At 47.1% G+C, this 23,481-nt stretch overlaps 1 protein-coding gene across 1 annotated transcript; it reads left to right on the top strand.

Moving 5' to 3' along the window:
* Positions 1 to 3,236: 3,236 nt before the first annotated feature.
* On the top strand, positions 3,237 to 8,261 carry MARVELD1 (MARVEL domain containing 1). The gene is made up of 2 exons (XM_015415913.1): positions 3,237 to 6,576; positions 7,777 to 8,261. The coding sequence occupies exon 1, from the start codon at positions 3,382 to 3,384 to the stop codon at positions 3,907 to 3,909; it is 528 nt and encodes a 175-aa protein (XP_015271399.1). The 5' UTR covers positions 3,237 to 3,381; the 3' UTR covers positions 3,910 to 6,576; positions 7,777 to 8,261.
* Positions 8,262 to 23,481: the final 15,220 nt, after the last annotated feature.

Genomic DNA, 23,481 nt, shown 5'->3' with positions numbered 1-23,481 from the left:
CATCACTGCACAAGGATCTTCACTGTGTAACTGAAGGTAAGCTGCAGCAGCCCTGGCTCTGCCTCCTGTGGCAGCCATTTTGTGACTGCACCCACCCTGCTGTGCCAAAATTCCAAAAGTGCCCACAGGCTGAAGAAGGTTGGAAACCCCTGCTCTAAGCAGTCACAGCTGGACAAGTGTGCAAAAGGGTCGTCGATCTGGACGGAAGGCAATGCTGTCCAGTCAGCTCCTGAGTGCTGGGGAGCCAAAAAAATCAGATGGAACACACCAAACCCACCAGCATAAATGCCTGCTGTTGTGTTCTCTGGGAAAAGTAAGCACTAGATTTGCCCTTAATATTCAGGAAGATGCAAGAGACAGGCATTTGACATTAGATAAAATGGAGACCAATGCTGTTTATTTTAATTTTACATATTTTCAGGGAAAGAAAGAGATAGCCACGTGACTTTCCTAGAACTGGCTCCGCAGAATATCCTAGAATATCCACAGAATATTCTAGAATACAATAATGGCCAAATTACAAGGAATTTATATTTTTTTCACTGCCAGACTTTAAGTGGGGTGGTTCTGATGGAAGGAAATTGCCCCCTCCCTCAGCTCATTCTCCAGAGTTGCTTTTCTGGAGATGCAGCCATGTGTAATTTGTTATTTTTCTTCCCCAATCTAATTTTGGAGTTTAAAACATTTACAGTGAGAGCACCCCGTGACTTGAGTGAATGCCTGAAGTGTAGCATGTAGACGGGTCATTTCGTAGAAAAAGAGTTGCAGGAACTCATTAGCATAACTCATTAGCATAACTTATTTGCATATGCCACACCCCCTGACATCACCGAAAGTGTGTCAGAAGGCAACACCCACCGCTCAGGCTCCACTGCACTGTTTTGGATTGCTAGCTAGGCGGGGGGGGACGCGCAGATCTGTCCTCACAGAGGAGGGAGAGCTTGTACCTGAAGGCGGGCCGGGAAGGGGGGGGGCTCTGCAACTTACCTGGCTGTTTCTTGCTCCTCATGGCCCGACTGAGGGCTGCTGGGAACAGGAGGCGGGGCTTGTTGCATGTGCCCGCCCCCTGAGCTTCTTACTGCTGAAGCTCTGCTCCTGTGCGCTCCCGCAGGAAATGACCCCTGCATGTAGAATTACAACCAATCTCCAGGTTACAGATATCAGTTCCCCTGGAGAAAACGGCTGCTTTGGAAGGTGGACTTTGGCATTATATTCCACTGAGGTCCTTCTCTTCCCCAAATCCTGCCTTTCCTAGGTTCAACCGACAAATATCCAGGAATTTCCTTACACAGAATTGGTAACCCTAAACATAAGGCCACCAGCCTGTGGCTGGCACCTGAGTCCATACCAACAGCTTTAGTCTTTCTATAACACACCCATTTCAAAGCAACCTTAATGCCCAACATAAATTAATTTCAGCTACTGACAAATTGTTGGCTGCTTATAGGGTGTTAAGGGCTGTGGTGGCTCAAGTGGTTAAGACGCTGAATTGCAGACCAGAAGGTCAGTAGTTCAGCAGTTCGAGACCCGAGCACCACATGACTGAGTGAGCTCCCGTCTTTGGTCCCAACTCCTGCCAACCTAGCAGTTTGAAAGCAAGAATCGCAAGTAGATAAATAGGTACTGCTTAGGTGGGAAGGTAACAGCGTTCCGTGTGCCTCGGTGTCTAGTCATGCTGGCCACATGACCATGGAAATGTCTTTGGACAGCACTGGCTCTTCGGCTTGGAAACAGAGATGAGCACCGCATCCCTAGAGTTGGATTTGACTGGCTTTTGAGCAAGGGAAACCTTTACCTTTACTATAGGGTGTTAAATACTGGGTTCAAGACACATTGCAGTGAACAGCTCTACTTTACTAAGTGATTTCAGGAACAAGAGTAAAACTCCAGCGCAACAGTCCTGTTTAAGTAGCATGCAAAACCCACACCCAAACACTCCCAACTGCATCAGAATATGTTGTATGACAAAAATTGCACACACAGGAAGTTCTTGTCAATCCTTGTTTATATGCTAAGTTTATACCTTTCAGTGGTGTTGAGGAATTAATTTATGAAACAGTTTATTTCTATAATCTCTCCATTATTCAGTGTAATGGATCTTTTAAAAAAATAATAATGAAACTATGAGAAACTGAGTCTTGTGTTAAGGTTAGAGGTTAGCTTTTTGTTGTTGTGAACAACTAGCATCACTCCCATATTCATTTATATACTACAACACTTTTGTCACAAGAAACTGTGAAGAAGTTAGGATTAAGTTTTGTGGTAGCAATAATTAGAAAAATGTGGTCATTACAACATGAAACCCTCAAGGCTGAAAAATGAGCCTGGCTTCTAAATTTTTGGGCTGGCTCCTCAAGCAAAAGGGAATTGGTCAAACCCCACTATAGGTAAGTTCATGGTCACTCACCTGGGACACAGGTGCTTTAGTGGGCTGACCATGCCAGATGATGAGCACTGTATCCTTAAAATACAAACACAAGTGTAGTTTTGTATCTTGTTTTGCTGTGCAGCTTTGTATGGGCAATTATCAAGTGGAATACTGATGGAAACTGGTCAGCTTTGGGATAAGGGCTTGAATTGCCCAGTGAACTGGCTGATAAAAGCCTGAAAGTATTTAGATGTGGCTCACAGCAGTTCAGAGGTTGGCTTTGGACAGTCTAAGGGAGCGCTGAAGGGAAATTTGAATGTATAAGCAGCAGATAAAGAAAAAAGCAGACACATTTCCAGTCTGCCAGTTATGTTTTATGTTAGGTCAAAAGTGTAAGGGGAAAAAAGCACAAATTACTTATTTCAACCCCTGCTCCTACACACTTCTTTAGAACATGCTACTCAGAATTGTGATAGTCAGGCCAAACCATATGAAGGATGTAGGGGAACTGACCAGGGGCAGAAGTACCAAATAGTTCATAACATACAGTGTCTGCTGAGAGAGACCACACCTGGGCCTCTTTCCATACATCAGGTTATGGCAGCATTCTGTGCCTGCAGGCCAACCTTTCTGTGCAAGCAGAGCTTAAGAGACAGACTGGCTGCTAGTAGTGATGGCGCAGAGAAAGTTCTAGTGCCAAAGAAGCCAGCTTTAAGGGATATTCTGAGAGTGTAAAATCTAAGCTGGGACTGCAGGGGCGTGGAGGAGGGATGGAACCAGTTATTAGCAAAAAGATGAAGAGAGAGAGAGAGAGAGCCGCCCAGAACAGAGGAGGGGCCAGGGGGACAAGGAGGGGCTGAGGCGGGAAGCTGAGAGGCCCCAGTGTAGGAAAGGCCATTAAGCTGCAGATGTTTGGCAGCTGCAGGCAAAGGAAGTGCCTGAGAAGGAGGGAGTGAGACTCCGCTGGGCTGCAGAAGGGATTGGAGGCCTGACTTGTGCTCTCCATAGACAGTATGCCTCTTCCACCACCTCCTTCCTCGCCTCCGCCACCTTACCCACACTCCAGAGAGTCTTTGAGCCTTAACTGGCCCTTCCTGCGAAGTCTGTTGGGAGTTTTGCGCATATTGCAGCTGGTGGCTGGTGCTGTTTGCTGGATTACTTTGGCAGCACACAAGTATGAAGGGGCGACCTACTTTGCGGTCTTTGCTGCAGTCCTCGTGTGGTTGCTCACCTTAGCTATCTTTGGGCTCAGCTTACTGGGCCGCTGGGCTCTGGTGCCAGGGCTGGGGAGCCGCTGGCTCATCACTAATATAGTGCACGATCTGCTGTTTGGGGTCATTCTCTTCTCTGCTGCTGCAGGCATCATGGTCCATAAGGCACAGGATGTCAGCTACTGCAACGTGAGTGCCTACAAGTTTCCCTGCAGTTACAGTGCCTACCTGAGTGCTGCCATCTTTGCAGGCATTGCTGCTGTCTTCTACCTGCTTTCAGGACTCTACTGCCTGGTACGCCGTTCCCGGGGGCACCATGACATCGTCTAAGAGATGCAAGAAGATAGATCGATACACAGGGATAGACACACTCTTCTTCAAACAGATGGACAAGCCTCACGCATGTATCATCCCCACAGTCAGATTGCTCCTTGCTCCAGACATGCCAGCTTGCCTTCAAGACATCAATAGACTTTCCCTATGGAGAATCTGACCCTGTCACCAGCAGAAGGATGTGGGCTTTTGTGACCCTGAACTGGAACTGGTATGCTCTTTAGCTGAAACCTGGGAGCCAGATTGTGGGCTCTCCTTCTTTCTCTTCCTCCTTCATGTGGCAGGTGGGACTTTCTGGGTTTGGGAGGGTTTTCTATGGCCAGGCTTGTGACATCAGTGAGTGCCACAGTGAGTCCTGGAAACTCATGATCATTCAACATGATTCTTAGTTCTTACAAGAGCAATTTTAGTTTAGCGTGTAGTCCTTCGCAATACGTATATATTTATGCCTTACACATAAGATCCCACTTTTATATTGAAACTAATTAAGTGAATTAATTGAATAATTGAATAATCATCTACTGGGATAATCCTCTGGTTTATTATTTTACAGCAAAACGGAATTTAGAGATCACCCACAAAGGCTTCCATGAAAAGTTTTTGTTTGCTCTGTCCCGTTCTGTTTTTAATCATATATTTATAAGTAATGGCTTTTAAAATTACGTCTGTATTTTGGATAGGACCTTGATGTGGATATTGTAGCCTTTCTGCCACAGCAACACACCTTCCAGGATTTTGTACACTCTAACCTGAAAGTCCTGCATTGTAACCCAGCTCTTGGGCTCTGCCTCTTCAGATATGAGGGAAATGCACTTTGTGTATGTTTAGACATGCCCTCTTTTTATTATTATGTCATATGTCCTAGAGATGATGCCAGAGAGGGGTTTCTGGACTGAGCGCTGGTAAACTTTCTCTCAAATTAAGCCGTGCTTCTGACCATGGACCATAACTGTTGCTTTCATTTTTTTCCTGTATTAGTTCATCTATCATTTCCCACAAAACCTCAGGGACCATTGCTTCATGGAAAAGGAAGCCAGCTCACAGGCTAATCAGTCATGGATAATAGGGAACAGTTGGAGCATTTGTTTGGGGGGGGGAGGGGGGTTGATGGGGACCATGCAGGAAAGAGGCCCCTTGTGGCAGGGAAGGAAGTGCTCATGGTCAGGGTTAGGATGAAGACCAGCCTGCCTCATATATGAGGACCCCCCACCCAAGCTGTCTGGGATGACCAGTCCCCATTGCGGGGGATCAGGACCTATTAAGGTAGATTTGCAACCTAATGCTTGACTCCTGGAGGTACCAAGATTACGCTCCCACATAAGAAGGTCCATTTCTACTGAGATAAGAGTAACATTTGAGAGCCAGTGTTTAAGTATTGGACCAGGATCTAGGAGACCCAGGTTCAAATCCCTGTTTTGCCATGGAAGTTTGCTGGATAACCTTGGGCCACTCAGACACTCTTAGCTTAGCTTACCTCACAAGGGTTGTTGTGAAGATAAAATGGAGGAGAGAAGAATGATGTAAGCCTCCTTGGGTCACCATTGGGGTCATAAATGAAGTAAATAGATGTAAGATTCAGACTGGGCTCTCAATTAGGGTAAAACAAGCTGTTGCGGCACTCTGTGCTGTGGCTATGCATTCTCCTACTCTCCTCATAATCTGGAAAAGCCTGTTCAATGTATTTTGCATCGAGCACTGAGATAATGTCCTCCGTAAGTAGGAGAACACATGGGATTTTGTGGCTCTAGGGCACCATGAAAATATAAGCTTTGAGCAAAAACAGGCAAGCAAGAACTGCAGTTGGGAGAGACCTGGGGGAAAATGTGATTGCTCTAGAAGCTGGCATTTGGTTACATCTTATGGAAACCCTCAGATAGGATAGGTATCCATACTGGGTGAATTTCTAAGCCTAGCCTAACAGAAAGATTAGACACACTGCTGCCTGGAACTACATTTCTGTATCATGTGAGAGAGTCAGAATTGATTTGTGTGCGACAGCAAACAATTCAAGCTGTGGTGTGTTCATGTTTCTGGACTGGCATACATTGGACTTTAACACTGCCTGCTCCTGAAGGAGGAGATGCCTCAGAAATACTGAAGTGCCAAGTAATGGATCCCCACAGACAACCCTTCTGCTGTGTGTCTAAGTCAAATTCATTTAGGAGCTGCTGAAACTGCCTTGTCCTAAGGCGCTACAATGAATGTGCCTTTTGTTCCAGTAGTTTTCAAATGGTGGGAATGGCTCATTTTTTTTGTTGGAGTCTTCCTCACCCAAACATGAGACTGTATTTCAGCAACAACTCACAAGCTGGTAAATGTAATTACTTAACCAGAGAAGCCGGGAACTCCCCCAGAAGTCCACCTCACCTGTCCTTCTGCTCAAGACACCAAACAATCCTGCTACAGCCACTGGACATTACTGACATTTTTCTGTTCTGCACATCAGCAAAAACACTGACCCTGTCTGTTTTCATCCTCCTTATGGTGTCCTGCCAAAGATATTTCTTAGAGTGGGGCATAGAAGAACTGCAGTCTGACAGTTGCTTTGAAAGGAAATCTACTCTTTCCCCTTGATCAGCCCAAGACAGATCCTATGGTCGGGGGAAGTGGCTTCTGCAGAAACCTGTGTCCAGAGGAGGCCCTTGATACCTTGCAGTCCCTGAGGTAAGAAAGCAGGATTCAGGAGGGGAAGGTGTGCCCTGTAAATCACGGGAGGAGGCAACTGGAAAATATGCCCAATTCTTAGGGGGCAGGGAGAATAATAGTACACTGTTACAATGTACTGTGCTCTGCTGAGTAAGTCACAAAAGCCCCAGGTACTTATTAGGATTTTAGTGAGATCAAGTGATGCACACAACCAGTTAGATGTACAGATAAAACTGGTTTATTAAACACAATAGCACACTCATCTAGCAATAGCAAATAATCAAGAAAAAGCATACAAACAGTATTTCTTCACACACAGGAATTCGTGGTACCAACTGAAAGTTATAAGGTGGCCAGCTGTTCATTTCAGAGGTAGAGACTATGCCTGGTCTTCCCAGGGATGGCATAGAGAAAGCATACACCCAAGCTTGTGACTAGCTTTGCTCTCACTTTGATGGAAAGCATGAAAACAAACTTGGTTTCTTGGGATGGTATCTCTCTGAGTGTCTCACTTCCTGGATTGCTCTGAGCTCCCATAGGCAAGATGGTTTTTATATATAGGACATGCTGTAGCCACATCTGTTCAAGACAAGCTTACTTTCATGCATGCATGTGAAGAAATGTCTTAAGCAAGATGTAGCAATTTCTTATCACTTGTGTTCCATCTTCCTTCGAACTGTCCTTGTATGTTGCTTCAAGTAGTAGTTTCTATTCTGATTAATACTTTGCATAAGATGTGCCCCCCCCTCCAGACTTTCATGCAGAGGGATGTCCAAGAATGACTGTCTAAACTTTGGCCAGTTTTAACCACAAATTGCTTAACTTAACTCTTGTTCCCAGATACTTATCAAAGGTTGTTCCAGTCAATGGCTCTGTGTAGTTTAGATGGGCTCTAGGGTGGGGGGACTTGAAGCCCTACATGTTAGGATTTCCATGTAACAGCCAGCAGGGCCCTGACATTGGCACGTGGTCCCTGTTGCTGGACCATCCCAAGTATGAAAGTTCCCTCTGAATAGGCAAATTAACATTTCCCGATGCAGACCAACATGGGATGGGAAGGAAACGATGGGACATTGTCATTCATCCAGAGCAGGACCTAGCTGTCACAGCAAGAGGGACTTGAAGGCACTGTCAGCCAAGGAAGTTTATTTGGGAGCCATTGCCAGTAAGAATGGTGGTAACCTATCTGAGGTGTCAGTGACTATCTTTTCCTTCCAGGTGGTAAGGAAGCTACGGAGTCATAAGCCTCACATATGCTGAATCCAGGACTTCATCTTGAGGGCACCCCCTCCACCTGGTACAGGAAGCCACTGAGAAGAACTGGGAGAGAGTGCAACTATGTTAGACTCTTGCCACCTTTTTTGTTTGGGGGAGGGACGTCAGGGGCTTTGCAGCTTCCCTGGAGCTTGCTGTGTGCCTCAACAGCAGTGTGGAGTAAATCTGAGCAATAAATGTGACATCAGTTTTTTGTTCCTCCTGCCACAGTGTGCTCCCAGTGTACTAACTGGGGAAAAGAAATCAGTGCTGCCATGGTGGAAGGAGAAGCACTCTGACATACGAGGCTGGCCAAGACATTTAAGGCTTTTCAGCCAATTCTTACTTCTCAACATTTCACACTTTGATTCTGACTCCTATTATCAGTTTCTATACAGGAATCTAATTTGAATATGGCTGTGTCCTAAAGGTTACATTCCAGACCCGTCTTCCCATTTTATAAGTAATATACGTTTTAATAAACTTTTGTGTGGAGCAATATCTTTGATCTGTCAAGTACAGAGTGACTGTGTTTTTCTTTTCATAATAAAACATTTCTTTAAAAATTCAGGGGCAGATTCCCCCCATAGCCCTGTAGATCCCAAATGTACATCTCAAAAAAGAACATACTATTTCTATATAGATCAGCAATCAGTCTTCTGAAAATGTCCAGAGGCCACACAGATATTCACAGAGTATGATAATGACAGCCGTCACCTATTACAAGGCCTACCAGGGGTGACACCCTCCTTGAAGTCTCCAATAGAAGAAAGAATCTGTTTCTCAAATCAAGGATGACTTGATTTTAATGAAGAGAAGCAACTAGTAAGTTGTTCCTATATATATTCTTCATATTCTTTGTCTGAAACTGTCACTAACTGATTTGGGTGGAGAAAGTACATTGCTCCTATCTCAGATATGTAGAGATTCCAAAGGAATGGGAGAGATCTGTCTTAAAGGGCCTTGAAACCAGCATTTCACTGCCACCAGACTACCTAATACCCACACAGTTAGGGAAACCCTCAAACAATCTGACAGTTTCCCACAACTTACATGCTAATAATTTATTCAGACATACTGATCTTCATTTATTTGTCATTCCATTTTAAGTAATTGGCAAAGCATTCCATTAGTGCTGGGTTGCTGCCACCACACGAGTCAAGACGTTCACAGGGTCCTTTGAAATTGGTATACAAGATGAGTACTGCAGACATTGGCTACTATGGTAGTCAGTCATGAGAGCAGGGGATGACATAGGCATCTGAATAGTTCAAATGCTGCATATTCTTTTTTTCTGTATGAAACATTTAGAACAGTTCTGTAGTCTGAAAGATGTTACTTTTTTAAAAATGTACCATTCGAATTATTTTCAGGACTATGATCTAGGAAAATCAGGACCACTGGTAAGTCTAAAAGGAGGAATAACCAATGCCCTCTCTCAGCTGTGGAGTCTTGTGAGCAAAAATTCAACTTTGTGAGCTCCTGGCATTAAAGATGTGAGCAAGTGATTTGGCAACTGCATAAATTAGTTTGCTCTGGAGCCATCCTTCCTGAGCTAAGACAAAAATGTGTGAGCCAGAGGCTAAAAAACTGAGCTAGCTCATACTAAGCTCAGTGGGAATACTGGGAATAACCCACATTCTAGGAGTACATATATACTGGGGCATGAGATTGACCAAGCAAAGAATGAAACTAGTACCCTGCAATTTGCCTAGTAGCAGCTCTGGTTTGATGTCTTTATTGATGGATATTCATTGTGCTTTCTCCAAGCAGTCCACACTGGCTCACACAGCAGCAACAGAAGTTCATGGCATGTGGCACAGTGTGGTCAGCTCAGGGCAACTATGAGATGGCTGAGAGACAGCATGAACCCAAGCTTTAAAGATCCTGAGATAATGTCTCCAAATTCTTTTCTGCCTCTCAGCCAGTTCTGGCATTTGACATTTCAGGCAGGAAGAACAGAGCAGCCTCTGAGCAAATGGGTGGAGAAAGGTCAGGTGCTAAACAGCATACAGCCCTGCTACTTCCTCAGCTAGCAGATGGCCGAGGAGCTGTGACATTGTGTATTAGGGGTAGATGGACATACTGAGAGATGAAGGTATTAGTTATTGCACCAACTTATTTTTGGAGAAGACCCTACGAGCATTTTGGTTTCAGAGAGCTCTTTTCAAGAATTAGAAATATGAATCCAAGCCATATTTTGAATCACATGCTGCAAATGTTTTAAGAAGAGTTTGCTATTAGGACTGTCTCCTGATAAAAGAAAGCAGGTAGTTCAGTCCTGTGATCTTGTTACATCAGCAGCCTGGTAAGCCTGTGACTTCCAAATGGCAAAGCAGAAAGCAAAATACCAGTCAAAACAAGGAGTTACATATCCATATGAATGGGCACCCCATAGCTCTATGGCTACCACTGCCCCATTCCGCCCCCAATCACAGCATTGCATACTGATAATGTTTTCATATTACCCACACATTAAAGGCATCAATCTATGCCTGGGGGCAGCAGAACCTTGTGACATCCTTCTCCCCATTACATTCTCAGTCTACGTGCACAGTGAGTCGATCAGGGAAAGACCATTGCCTAGAACCATTCCCTTGTGCAAGTCATTGCATAGTGGAAAAAGCAGGTAGTGCCAGCCGCACATCACCTACCATTCAGGTAAAAATTTGAATCCCTTGGTATCCAAATAATAGCAGCCTGCAAAAACCGCCTTTCCCCCTGGCAATAGGGTTGCCAACCTCCAGGTGGGGCCTGGGAATACCCCGCTTTTACAACTGGTCCCCAGCTGACAGAGATCAGTTCCCCTGGAGAAAATGGCTGCTTTGAAGGGTGGGTTCTATGGCACTGTGCCATGCTGAGGCCCCTCCCCTCCCCCAACTCCACCCTCTCCCAGATCCACCCCCAAAGTTTCCAGGTATTTTCCAACACAGACCTGGCAACCCTACCTAGCAAACAAAGATGGTAGGATGGCAACAGAAGAGATGACATTGCTAACCTGATTGCCAGCTTCATACTCCTGTGGGTAGAAACCATGTCTAGAGAGCCCCATGGATTCCCCAGGAGAATTCAGGTCCCACTAATCGGCCAGTACTCTTCATCCTCTCAAAATTATCTATGATATGTGTTGAGGGAAACAAGCTTTTTTGTAAGAGCAAGGGTGGCATGATGAAGAGGCAGAGACCACCAGAACAGGAAACTCACAGTAACTGCCTAGTGTAAAAGCACTGCAATGGGAAACAGATTTGAGTCACTGTGGGGAAGGCAAGACTTATTTGTGCTTGTCTGCGGCAATAATAATGTCAGAATCAAAAGATGTGGGCAAAAGCAGGATGGAAGCTGAATTTCCCATTCTGCTGAGCCATTCCTAATTACATAGTTATAGAAAGGAGAAAAATAGAGAGGATAGGATCTTGATTCATTCTATAACATGCCTACTTTCTCTGCTCCCCTCAATGAGGGTTAACAAATGTAAGGTGGGCCCTGGGGTTCCCCTGGAATTATAATTGGTTACAAGAGATCAGTTCCCTGGAGCTTTGGAGGGCAAACTCTGGCATCATATCCCCACTGAATCCCCTCCTCAAACTACACGCACCCAAGCACCTCCCTACAAATCTCCAGGAATTTCCCAAGTGGAAAGTGGCAACACTGTGTTCACCTCCGTATGAACCTAGCCATATAGGCCAGGATTGGGGCCAGTTTTATATAAAGGTTGGAATAAGCCGCACATTAATGCTCAAGATAATACAGCGTGTTAACCAAAGAGCGATGAATGGACCAATTATCTTGTTCTTGGTCGCCAGTGATACATCCTTACACTTAAGAATCTTTTCTAGCTCCTTCATGGCTGCCCTTCCCAGTCTCAATCTCCTTCTGTTGTCTTGGTTGCAGTCTCCCTTTCGGTTGATGACTTGGCCAAAGAATAGAAAATCTTGTAACAATTTCAATTTCTTCATTGGCAACCTTAAAGTTGTGCAATTCCCCAGTAGTCATTACTTTTGTATTGATGTTCAGCTGTAATCCTTTTTTAGCACTTTCTGCTTTAACCTTCATTGGGAGCCATTTCAAGTCTTCACTATTTTCTATGGAAAACAAACATAAAATACACAAAGGCTATACCATACAAAGAAAATATATATAAAATGTTCTATAGATGGCATATGACACCAGAAAACTTAGCAAAGTGGTATCCATAACCCAAATATGTCAAATGTATGCTGGAAATGTAAATAAAATGTTGGGTTTTTTTTTCATATGTGGTGGAATCGCCAGATAGCAAAAAAGTATTGGATATGGATACATGAGATATTGCAAAAAATATGGACAAATTAACTTTACAATTACAAGATAAAGAGATTTTGTAAAAATTTTGGACACGCTATGGAAGGCAATCTTTGAGAAGAATTGTGTTAGATCGCGCTAACAAAGGACTCTTAGAGTGATTCAGCAAGTGATTCAGCTTTATTGGAAGTAACGAACAAGCACTCAACTCAGTAAGAAACCAGAACAGAAAACAGTGGGAGCTTATGCTCCTTTTAAACATAACCGGGCTAATGTAGCCACGCCTATTTACAATTAACAACCAATGAGATTGCTTAGTTAAGGACCAATGGGAGTCTTTCCCTCCTAGGGAATGGTATCGTTCTGATTGGTCGCTGTTACGAAGCGACCAATAGGAAGTTCGCTCAGAGGAGCCCTGGTCTGGCTCGAAGCTTAACATAGGAGTCCTATTAGGTGATTCATGTAATCGTTTCAATACATTACAATTCCTCCCCCCTAAGTTAAGTCATCATCCATTTGTTTAATTATTTACATACATTCAAGTCATGCTGTTGTACATCAACTGGTCCAAAATACTTTATTACAATCGTAGTCTTTTAGATAAGTCGGCATCTGCCGCGTACGCTGAGACCTGCGAAGCGGTGCAGGCTCTATGGGCACACAAGGTTGTGAGTCACTGTGGGGTTCACTACAGCCTGCACTCATAGTCCTTCAGATAAGTCGGCATTTGCCGCGAACGCTGGGACCTGCGGAGCGGTGCAGGCTCCATGGGCAGACAAGGTTGTGGGTCAGAGTGGGGTTCACTACAGCCTGGATCAGGCACAGACTCGACTGGGATTTCAGCCCCGCACACAGGGTTCTGCCCTGACTCGGGGACAGTACCGGGCCTTTCGGTACTCACCGCCTGCTCTGGGGGTGTCCACTCGACATCAGGGGATTCAGCCGTCGGAGAGTCAGCGCTGTCCCTAGCCCAACGTCTCCTTAACTGATCTATGTGGCGCCGCCATATTCGACCGTCAGCTAACTGCACCACATACATTCGAGTACCCACAGAGTCGGATATAACCCCAGGAAGCCATAAGTGCCCGTTTGCATAATTTCGTGCGAAAACCTTGTCCCCTTTTTCAAACATGCGCACCTTCGGTTGCGCCGTGGTACGCTCGGATTGCTCTTCAGTGAGGTCTGGGTGCATTCGGTTCAAACGGGTCGTGAGTCTCCGCCCCATTAACAATTCGGCCGGACTACGGCCTGTAGCACTACAGGGGGTGGTGTGCTGCAGCAAAAGAAAGGAGCCCAGCCTCTGGCTCCAGTCCCCTTCGTCCATTTTACCCAGGGCCTCTTTGGCCGTCCTGACCATCCGTTCGGCTTGGCCATTAGATGCCGGATGGAAAGGGGCCGAAGTCATTTGGCGTATGCCATTACTCGTGAGGAAGAGCCTAAATTCCTCAGACACAAATTGAGGCCCGTTGTCACTGACGATGACGTCAGGCAACCCGTGGGTGGCAAAAAGTCGGCGGAGCGCATGGATCACAGCAAGTGATGTGGTCGATTTCATATGCACGACCTCCAGCCATTTGGACATAGCGTCCACCACAATTAGGAACATTTGCCCTTGGAGAGGGCCAGCAAAATCTATATGCAATCTGGCCCAGGGTTTACCAGATGACTCCCAGCCTTGGGGTGTAGCTTGTGGGGGATCGGGTCTGACTTGCTGGCATTTGGGACACCCTCGTACCCATTCTTCGATCTCTTTGTCCAGCCCCGGCCACCAGACATACCCTCTGGCCAACGCTTTGGTGTGTACCATACCGGGGTGACCCTCGTGCAGCGACTCTAACACTCTCGTCCTGAGTTTGTCAGGAACCACCACCCTGTTCCCCCATAATACACAGCCCTTAGAAATGGATAGTTCATTTTGACGGCTTTTGTAAGGGCCGAACTCCGGTTCAACGCTTCCAACCGGCCACCCCCTCCAAACCCAGTTTAATACTCGGGACAGCACGCTATCCTTGGCCGTGTGTGCTGCAATGTCCCTGGATGATACCGGGGGTCGAGGAAGCTCCTCAATTGCCAAGACCTCACAGGCGGGGGCAGGGTCTGCGCCAATGTCCGGCACCGGGCACCGGCTGAGGGCATCCGCATGCCCAATCGCTTTCCCAGGCCGGTGCTCTAAGTCAAAATCATAAGCCTGCAAAAATATCGCCCATCTAAGCATGCGTGGGGACATGATGTTTGGCAATTGCTTATCGGGCGCAAAAATCCCCAGTAGCGGCTTGTGGTCAGTGACCAGCAAAAATCGTCTGCCAAAAATAAAATCATGGAACTTTTTGACAGCCGCTACCAACGCCAGACCCTCCTTGTCTATCTGGGCATAGTTCCGCTCTGCCGCAGATAGTGATCTAGAATAAAAAGCGATAGGCGCTTCGCTCCCATCAGGCATCAGATGGCTTAAAACTGCGCCTACTCCAAAAGGTGAAGCGTCAGCAGCTAACACCAGGAGCTTGTGTTCATCATAATGCGTGAGTACGGCATTAGATGTCAGCAGCTCCTTGACTCCCACAAAAGCCTTTTCCTCGGCCTGCCCCCACTTCCATTTTGCCTCCTTGTGCAAAAGCGCGTGCAAAGGGGCCGCCACTGATGCCTTATGCGGTAAAAACGCATGATAAAAATTCAGGAGTCCTAAAAAGGATTGGAGCTCCTTCTTACTCACCGGCCTGGGGGCGTTTTGGATTGCAGATACCTTCTCATCCGTGGGGTGGACTCCCTCTGCGTCAATGCGAAACCCCAGGAAGTCCACACTTTCCACCCCGAGCGTGCATTTTGAGCGCTTAACTCTGAGACCGGCATTTTGAAAACGCCTGAGGACCTCTTTAACCCGGTCCAGTAGTTCCTGTTCAGACCCGCCCGCAATCAGCACGTCGTCAAAATAGGGCACTGTGCCAGGTACCCCCCTTAGTAGACGTTCCATGAGGCCCTGAAAAATCCCAGGTGCTACGTTGACCCCGAATTGCAGCCTGTTCACTTTAAAAGCCCCTTGGTGGGTTACAATTGTTTGGGCCTCGGCAGCCTCCGGGGTGACAGGCAACTGCTGGTATGCCTGGGCCAGGTCAAATTTGGCGAAAATCTTGCCACCCCCCAGGGAAGCCAAAATGTGGCTTATTACCGGGACCGGGTACGAATGTTGCTGCAGCGCCTTGTTAATCGTACATTTGTAATCGGCGCATAGTCGTATGGACCCATCTGATTTGACAGGGGTTACGATCGGGGTCTCCCATTTGCTGTATGGTACTGGCTCTAAAACCCCTTGCTCAACTAGTTTGTCAATCTCTTTTTCCACCTTATGTTTGAGAGACACAGGTACTTTCCGATACTTCAACCTAATAGGTTTGACTGACGGATCTAAGTCAAACGCAACCGGGGGGCCCTTGTACCTCCCCAACCCTTCGGCAAATACATCAGGGAACAGGTCGTACAGCATGCCCCATTTATTTTCAGACATCCTGTTAATCCCAGAAATACCAATGCCCAATGGCTCAAACCAATCTAACCCTAGCAGGTTAACCCGGTCTCCCTCTGCAATCAGGAATGACAGTTTAACACATTTCCCCTTATACTCAACAGTAACAGAGTCCCGTCCGGCCAAGGGAATTCGGTTGCCCTGGAAGTCGGACACTCTGGTTCCCGCAGGCTGGAGCCGCCGCCGGCTTCGGTTCGGGAACAACTGGCGCCAGGACGCGGCAGAAATCACCGTCACGGACGATCCTGAGTCCACCTCCATTGTACAGGGTCGGCCGTCGAGGAGTGGAGTCACGGTGATCTTGCCCTGGCTGCTGGTGCGATTTACGGCCGATGCGCTCGACAAGGTCGCCGTCAACTGGCAGCTTGCTTCCGATGCTGAGGAACGGGTCTTGCCTTGGGTGCTGACTGGAGTGCCCCTCTGCGCTGACCGGTTGTTAGTTGAGGGATCCTTCTTTGCTGATCTGCAGACTCTGGCCAGATGACCACGCCGCCCACACGCTCTGCAGTCGACATCACGAGCCCAACAGGAGTCGCGCTGGTGTTTCCCGCCACAACCGGAGCAAGGCTTGACGTTGGTAGTCTTCGCTGGGGTCCGCTTGCCTCGAACCGCGTTGACGTCATCATCCGCGTCTTCGCCCTCGCTGTCTCGTTGAGCGTGTATACTGGGCTCTGCCACCCGCTGGCGGACCTCCTTCGTGGACTTCTCCGCTGCTTCCGCGGCCATGGCCTCTTCGTAGGCCACTGCCCAGGTCAGGGTGGTGCGGGCGAACAGCCTCTGTTGCAGCCTTTCATCTTTGAGACCGCAGACGAGACGGTCTCTGAGGGCTTCCTCCACGTTGTGGAAATTACATGGTCGTGCGGCTTTGCGAAGGGCCGCCACGAAATCTGCGATGGTCTCGCCTCCGGCCTGGTTCCGCTTGTAAAAAGCGTGCCGGCAGGCGATCTCCGACGGTTGTGGAGAATAGTGAGCCTTAAGCTTCTCAGTGATGTCAGCGTAGGTGACAGTCTTTATATCAGTTGGGGCCACCAACGACCTGGCTATGTCGAAGGTCCCCTTCCCGCAGGAACTCAGGAGGCACGCCCGTTTCTTGGCCTCGTCTGTAATGTCGTGTGTCTCCAGATGGAACTCGAACCTGGATAGGTAGGAGTCCCAGTCTTCTGAGGAGGGTTCGAAGCACTCGAACTTCTGGCTTCCAGCCATCGTGGGAGACTTGGGCACCGGAGCTGGTGGCGCCTCCGCCGGATCGGCTGCTGTGCTCTGCTCGCTTTCTTCCGAGTCCGAAGTGTGGATGTCCGCAGGGCTGCCTACCTGCTCTAACATCCCATCCTCGTCGCCAATTGTTAGAACGCGCTAACAAAGGACTCTTAGAGTGATTCAGCAAGTGATTCAGCTTTATTGGAAGTAACGAACAAGCACTCAACTCAGTAAGAAACCAGAACAGAAAACAGTGGGAGCTTATGCTCCTTTTAAACATAACCGGGCTAATGTAGCCACGCCTATTTACAATTAACAACCAATGAGATTGCTTAGTTAAGGACCAATGGGAGTCTTTCCCTCCTAGGGAATGGTATCGTTCTGATTGGTCGCTGTTACGAAGCGACCAATAGGAAGTTCGCTCAGAGGAGCCCTGGTCTGGCTCGAAGCTTAACATAGGAGTCCTATGAGGTGATTCATGTAATCGTTTCAATACATTACAAATTGGTCAAGATTTTATAAATGGATTGAGGAATATCTTAAAAGTTGTCTAACATAATATAATTACTAATGTTTAAGCTCTATATTTCAAATAGTTAAAATAGACTTGGTGTATAAAATAAATTATTCCATCTATGTAAAACCTAAACAGTAATGAGTAAAGGTAAAGGTAAAGGTTCCCTTGCTCGAAAGCCAGTCGAGTCCGACTCTAGGGTTGCGGTGCTCATCTCCGTTTCAAAGCTGAAGAGCCAGCACTCCATATTTGTTGTATGTTTGTTGTATGTTTAGTGTATGTTTATTGTTGTATGTTTACTGTATGTTAGTTTCTCTTTGTAGTTTTCTGTCTTTCTTTTTTCTCATTAATTAATAAACATTATCTTTTTTAAAAAGTCTTCACTATTTTCTGCCAGCAATGTGGTATCATCTGCATATCTTAAACAATGTTCCTTCCACCATTTTCACTCCACCTTCATCTAAATCTAATCCAGTTTTCCTTATGATATGTTCTGCATACATATTGAAGGCATAGGGAGATAAAATGCATCCTTGTCTGGCACCTTTGCCACTTGGAAATCATTCTGTTTCTCAGTATTCTGTCCTAACAGTAGCCACTTGTCCAGAGTACAGGTAGCACATCAAAACAATCAAATGATGTGGCACATCCATTTCTTTTAAAATCAAGCATAGCTTTTTATTATCCACACAGTTAAAAGCTTTGCTGTAATCAACAAAACACAACCTGATTTTCTTTTGAAATTCTCTGGTATGCTCCAGTAACCAACATAAATTTGCAACATGATCTCTAGTGCCTCTTCCTTTTATGAATCCAGCTCGAACATCTGGCATTTCTCATTCCATATATGGCAGCAATCTTTATTGTAAGATTTTGAGCATCACTTTAGTACATGTATGAGAAATTAAAGCGATGGTCCAGTGGTTGCTGCAGTCTTTGACATCTCCTTTTTCCAAAATTGAATGTAAATTGAGCATTTCCAGTCTGTGGGCCTGTGTTTTGTTTTCCATATTTGTTAGCATAATCTTGTTAAGATTTTGATGGACTCCATTTATATGGCTTGGGATAGTTCTATTGGTATCTCATCTACTCCTGGTGATCTGTTTTCCCCAATTACACTCAGTGTAGCCAGTTCTCATTTCACTTTCTAAAACTGTAGATTCTTCTTCTTCTAAAGATTTTTCTTGGAAGGAATCTATCATCCTTTCATATCTTTTGTATAGTTCTTCAGTGTATTGTTCCTATCTTTCCTTTATTTTGCCCTTTTCCGTTAATGTATTACTGTGTTGATCTTTCAGTGTGACTGTGCTTTAAATTTCCCTTTGATTTCTTGGATCTTGTGGAACAGATCACTTGTACTTTCTGAGGACAGGATTAAACTGATAGTTGATTTATTATGTAAACTTTTACCCCGCCCTCTCCGCCAAGGCAGGCTCAGGGCGTGTGCTGCCCCCAGCCAGCGTTAATGTAAAAGGTACATTATAGTTGCACCTGGGAATTGGAGTCCAGAGTTAGGGGTCCCAGAAGCTTCCCTCTGACTAGCAAATTAAGAGTAATTTCCTGAGCTCAGAGGCGCAAAGATAGGAGTTTTATTGTTCTTTTCCGTTTCTTTGTCCATCAACCTTTACTGCAAGGAGAGGGGAAGCCCATCTCTTTTCTCACCACGGCCATAGAAAAAACCCAATAAATACAAAAATACTTCTCAATATAAAATACACAATAAACTACATAATACACAGTTTAGATAATATATCAATGGTGATCCAGACACAGTAATGTGCGTTTAAGAGCATGTTCAGCGGTGCATCCACTCCAGGTAGCTTCGGCCGGCAGTAAGTCGGCACATGGCATAGATGATAAGGTGCAGCTCCTATCGGAATGCCTGCCGGAAAAGCTCCATTTTCATGGCCCTGCAGAACTGTCCCAGGTCCCTGATCTCACCAGGGAGCACATTCCAATAGGTCGGAGCTGCCAAAGAGAACGCCCTAGTCCTGGTCGATGTCAATCTGGCGTCCTTGGGACCTGATCGCAGTGCTCTCTGGGGAACATGTGGGGAAAGGCGGTCCCTCAGATAGGCAGGTCCCTGACCATAAAGGGCTTTAAAGGTCAAAAACAGCACCTTTAAACAAATCCGGTATGCTATTGGCAGCCAGTGCAGTCTTTAGCACAGGCTGGATGTGCTCCCACATAGGGAGACCCATCAACAGCCTGGCCGCCACATTTTGCACCAGCTGCAGCTTCCGGACTTGCACCAAAGGCAGCCCCATGTAGAGAGCATTGCAGTAGTCCAACTTTGAGGTGACCATAGCGTGGTGCTGTCTCTGTCCCATGGCCTGGGTGGAAGCCGGACTGGAAGGGATCTAGCATGGAAGTGTCATCAATAAAGCTCTGCTACTGTATCACCACCGGCCTCTCTATTAATTTGCCCAAATAGGGCAAATTGGAAACCGGCCGATAGTTGGCCAATTTGGCCAGATCTGAAGATGGTTTTTTTTAGGAGAGGGCTTCCTTGAGATCAATCTGTCAATTTCCTCTAGGCTGAGTGGACTGAAATAATCCAGAATGGGACCAGAAGACATGCATGGAGCCTCGAGTTCGCTCACTGTCTCAACTGTGGCAGGAAGGTCGCGGCGGAGCAACAAGACTTTATCTGCAAAATAGCTTGCGAAAGCCTCGCAGTCTATATCCAATTCCCTCGCATTTTGTGTTTTGATTAATCGGTTGATTAAATCTGCACATGAACTAAATAGTTCGGGGGGGGGATCATTATTTAATAGTGCATGTACTTGTTCCAGCTGGCATTGTTTTAGAAGCACTCCTTCTGGTAGAGAACAGCTAAAATGGTGTCTGTTATTCACAGTTGTGTTAACTATTTTTTTAAATACCACTCAATTCAATTAATTAGAGGTGCCTTCTAAACCAATTAACATACTTTTAGGCTGCAATTCTATGCAAAATTACCAGGGTGTAAACTCACTTTCAAACTGGATTTTGCCAGCTCACACAGTAAAATCCAGTTGGAAAGTGCATTGAAAGTGGATTGAAAGTGGATTATTTAGTGTGTGTGATTGCAGCCATAGGTTTGCATCATTTAACTGAAACAAATTCATCAACTAAAGATGCAGTCTGATTTGCAGTAGGTGTCAAACAAGTAATCCCACAGCTCCCCCAAACTGGAACAAGGGCACAAAACAACATGCTTTATTGAGCATCAAACCCTAATCACAGTGTCACCAAGTTAGTTCTTCCCTTTCTGCCTGGCCATGGATTTCCCAACAGGACAAGCCCAGGCCCACCTCAGCTTTTAAGCCTTTCAGGATGGGACTCTACACTGACCAGCCCCTGACGCCAGATAACCATAGTGTTCCCAGACAAAACGATAAGATACAGTATTGTAATGTATTGAAATGATTACATGAATCACCTCATAGGACTCCCATGTTAAGCTTCGAGCCAGACCAGGGCTCCTCTGAGCGAACTTCCTATTGGTCGCTTCGTAACAGCGACCAATCAGAACGATACCATTCCCTAGGAGGGAAAGACTCCCATTGGTCTTTATTCTAGCAATCTCATTGGTTGTTATTTGTAAATAGGCGTGGCTACATTAGCCCGGTTATGTTTAAAAGGAGCATAAGCTCCCACTGTTTTCTGTTCTGGTTTCTTACTGAGTTAGTGCTTGTTCGTTACTTCTAAATAAAGCTGAATCACTTGCTGAATCACTCTACGAGTCCTTTGTTAGCGCGATCTAACAATTGGCGACGAAGGTGGGATGTTAGAGCAGGTAGGCAGCCCTGCGGACATCCACACTTCGGACTCGGAAGAAAGCGAGCAGAGCACAGCAGCCGATCCGGCGGAGGCGCCACCAGCTCCGGTGCCCAAGTCTCCCCCGATGGCTGGAAGCCAGAAGTTCGAGTGCTTCGAACCCTCCTCAGAAGACTGGGACTCCTACCTGTCCAGGTTCGAGTTCCATCTGGAGACCCACGACATCACCGATGAGGCGAAGAAACGAGCATGCCTCCTGAGTTCCTGCGGGAAGGGGACCTTCGACATAGCCAGGTCGTTGGTGGCCCCAACTGATATAAAGACTGTCACCTACGCTGACATCACGGAGAAGCTTAAGGCTCACTATTCTCCACAACCGTCGGAGATCGCCTGCCGGCACGCTTTTTACAAGCGGAACCAGGCCGGAGGCGAGACCATCGCAGATTTCGTGGCGGCCCTTCGCAAAGCCGCACGGCCATGTAATTTCCACAACGTGGAGGAAGCCCTCAGAGACCGTCTCGTCTGCGGTCTCAAAGATGAAAGGCTGCAACAGAGGCTGTTCGCCCGCACCACCCTGACCTGGGCAGTGGCCTACGAAGAGGCCGTGGCCGCGGAAGCAGCGGAGAAGTCCACGAAGGAGGTCCGCCAGCGGGTGGCAGAGCCCAGTATACACGCTCAACGAGACAGCGAGGGCGAAGACGCGGATGATGACGTCAACGCGGTTCGAGGCAAGCGGACCCCAGCGAAGACTACCAACGTCAAGCCTTGCTCCGGTTGTGGCGGGAAGCACCAGCGCGGCTCCTGTTGGGCTCGTGATGTCGACTGCAGAGCGTGTGGGCGGCGTGGTCATCTGGCCAGAGTCTGCAGATCAGCGAAGAAGGATCCCTCAACTAACAACCGGTCAGCGCAGAGGGGCACTCCAGTCAGCACCCAAGGCAAGACCCGTTCCTCAGCATCGGAAGCAAGCTGCCAGTTGACGGCGACCTTGTCGAGCGCATCGGCCGTAAATCGCACCAGCAGCCAGGGCAAGATCACCGTGACTCCACTCCTCGACGGCCGACCCTGTACAATGGAGGTGGACTCAGGATCGTCCGTGACGGTGATTTCTGCCGCGTCCTGGCGCCAGTTGTTCCCGAACCGAAGCCGGCGGCGGCTCCAGCCTGCGGGAACCAGAGTGTCCGACTTCCAGGGCAACCGAATTCCCTTGGCCGGACGGGACTCTGTTACTGTTGAGTATAAGGGGAAATGTGTTAAACTGTCATTCCTGATTGCAGAGGGAGACCGGGTTAACCTGCTAGGGTTAGATTGGTTTGAGCCATTGGGCATCGGTATTTCTGGGATTAACAGGATGTCTGAAAATAAATGGGGCATGCTGTACGACCTGTTCCCTGATGTATTTGCCGAAGGGTTGGGAAGGTACAAGGGCCCCCCGGTTGCGTTTGACTTAGATCCGTCAGTCAAACCTATTAGGTTGAAGTATCGGAAAGTACCTGTGTCTCTCAAACATAAGGTGGAAAAAGAGATTGACAAACTAGTTGAGCAAGGGGTTTTAGAGCCAGTACCATACAGCAAATGGGAGACCCCGATCGTAACCCCTGTCAAATCAGATGGGTCCATACGACTATGCGCCGATTACAAATGTACGATTAACAAGGCGCTGCAGCAACATTCGTACCCGGTCCCGGTAATAAGCCACATTTTGGCTTCCCTGGGGGGTGGCAAGATTTTCGCCAAATTTGACCTGGCCCAGGCATACCAGCAGTTGCCTGTCACCCCGGAGGCTGCCGAGGCCCAAACAATTGTAACCCACCAAGGGGCTTTTAAAGTGAACAGGCTGCAATTCGGGGTCAACGTAGCACCTGGGATTTTTCAGGGCCTCATGGAACGTCTACTAAGGGGGGTACCTGGCACAGTGCCCTATTTTGACGACGTGCTGATTGCGGGCGGGTCTGAACAGGAACTACTGGACCGGGTTAAAGAGGTCCTCAGGCGTTTTCAAAATGCCGGCCTCAGAGTTAAGCGCTCAAAATGCACGCTCGGGGTGGAAAGTGTGGACTTCCTGGGGTTTCGCATTGACGCAGAGGGAGTCCACCCCACGGATGAGAAGGTATCTGCAATCCAAAACGCCCCCAGGCCGGTGAGTAAGAAGGAGCTCCAATCCTTTTTAGGACTCCTGAATTTTTATCATGCGTTTTTACCGCATAAGGCATCAGTGGCGGCCCCTTTGCACGCGCTTTTGCACAAGGAGGCAAAATGGAAGTGGGGGCAGGCCGAGGAAAAGGCTTTTGTGGGAGTCAAGGAGCTGCTGACATCTAATGCCGTACTCACGCATTATGATGAACACAAGCTCCTGGTGTTAGCTGCTGACGCTTCACCGTTTGGAGTAGGCGCAGTTTTA

Source organism: Gekko japonicus, unplaced genomic scaffold, assembly GCF_001447785.1.
Source record: "Gekko japonicus isolate JY-2015 unplaced genomic scaffold, Gekko_japonicus_V1.1 scaffold59, whole genome shotgun sequence".
Classification (NCBI taxonomy): domain Eukaryota; kingdom Metazoa; phylum Chordata; class Lepidosauria; order Squamata; family Gekkonidae; genus Gekko; species Gekko japonicus.
Note: the sequence above shows the minus strand (reverse complement) of the source record. Positions and strands in the feature narration are given on the sequence as shown.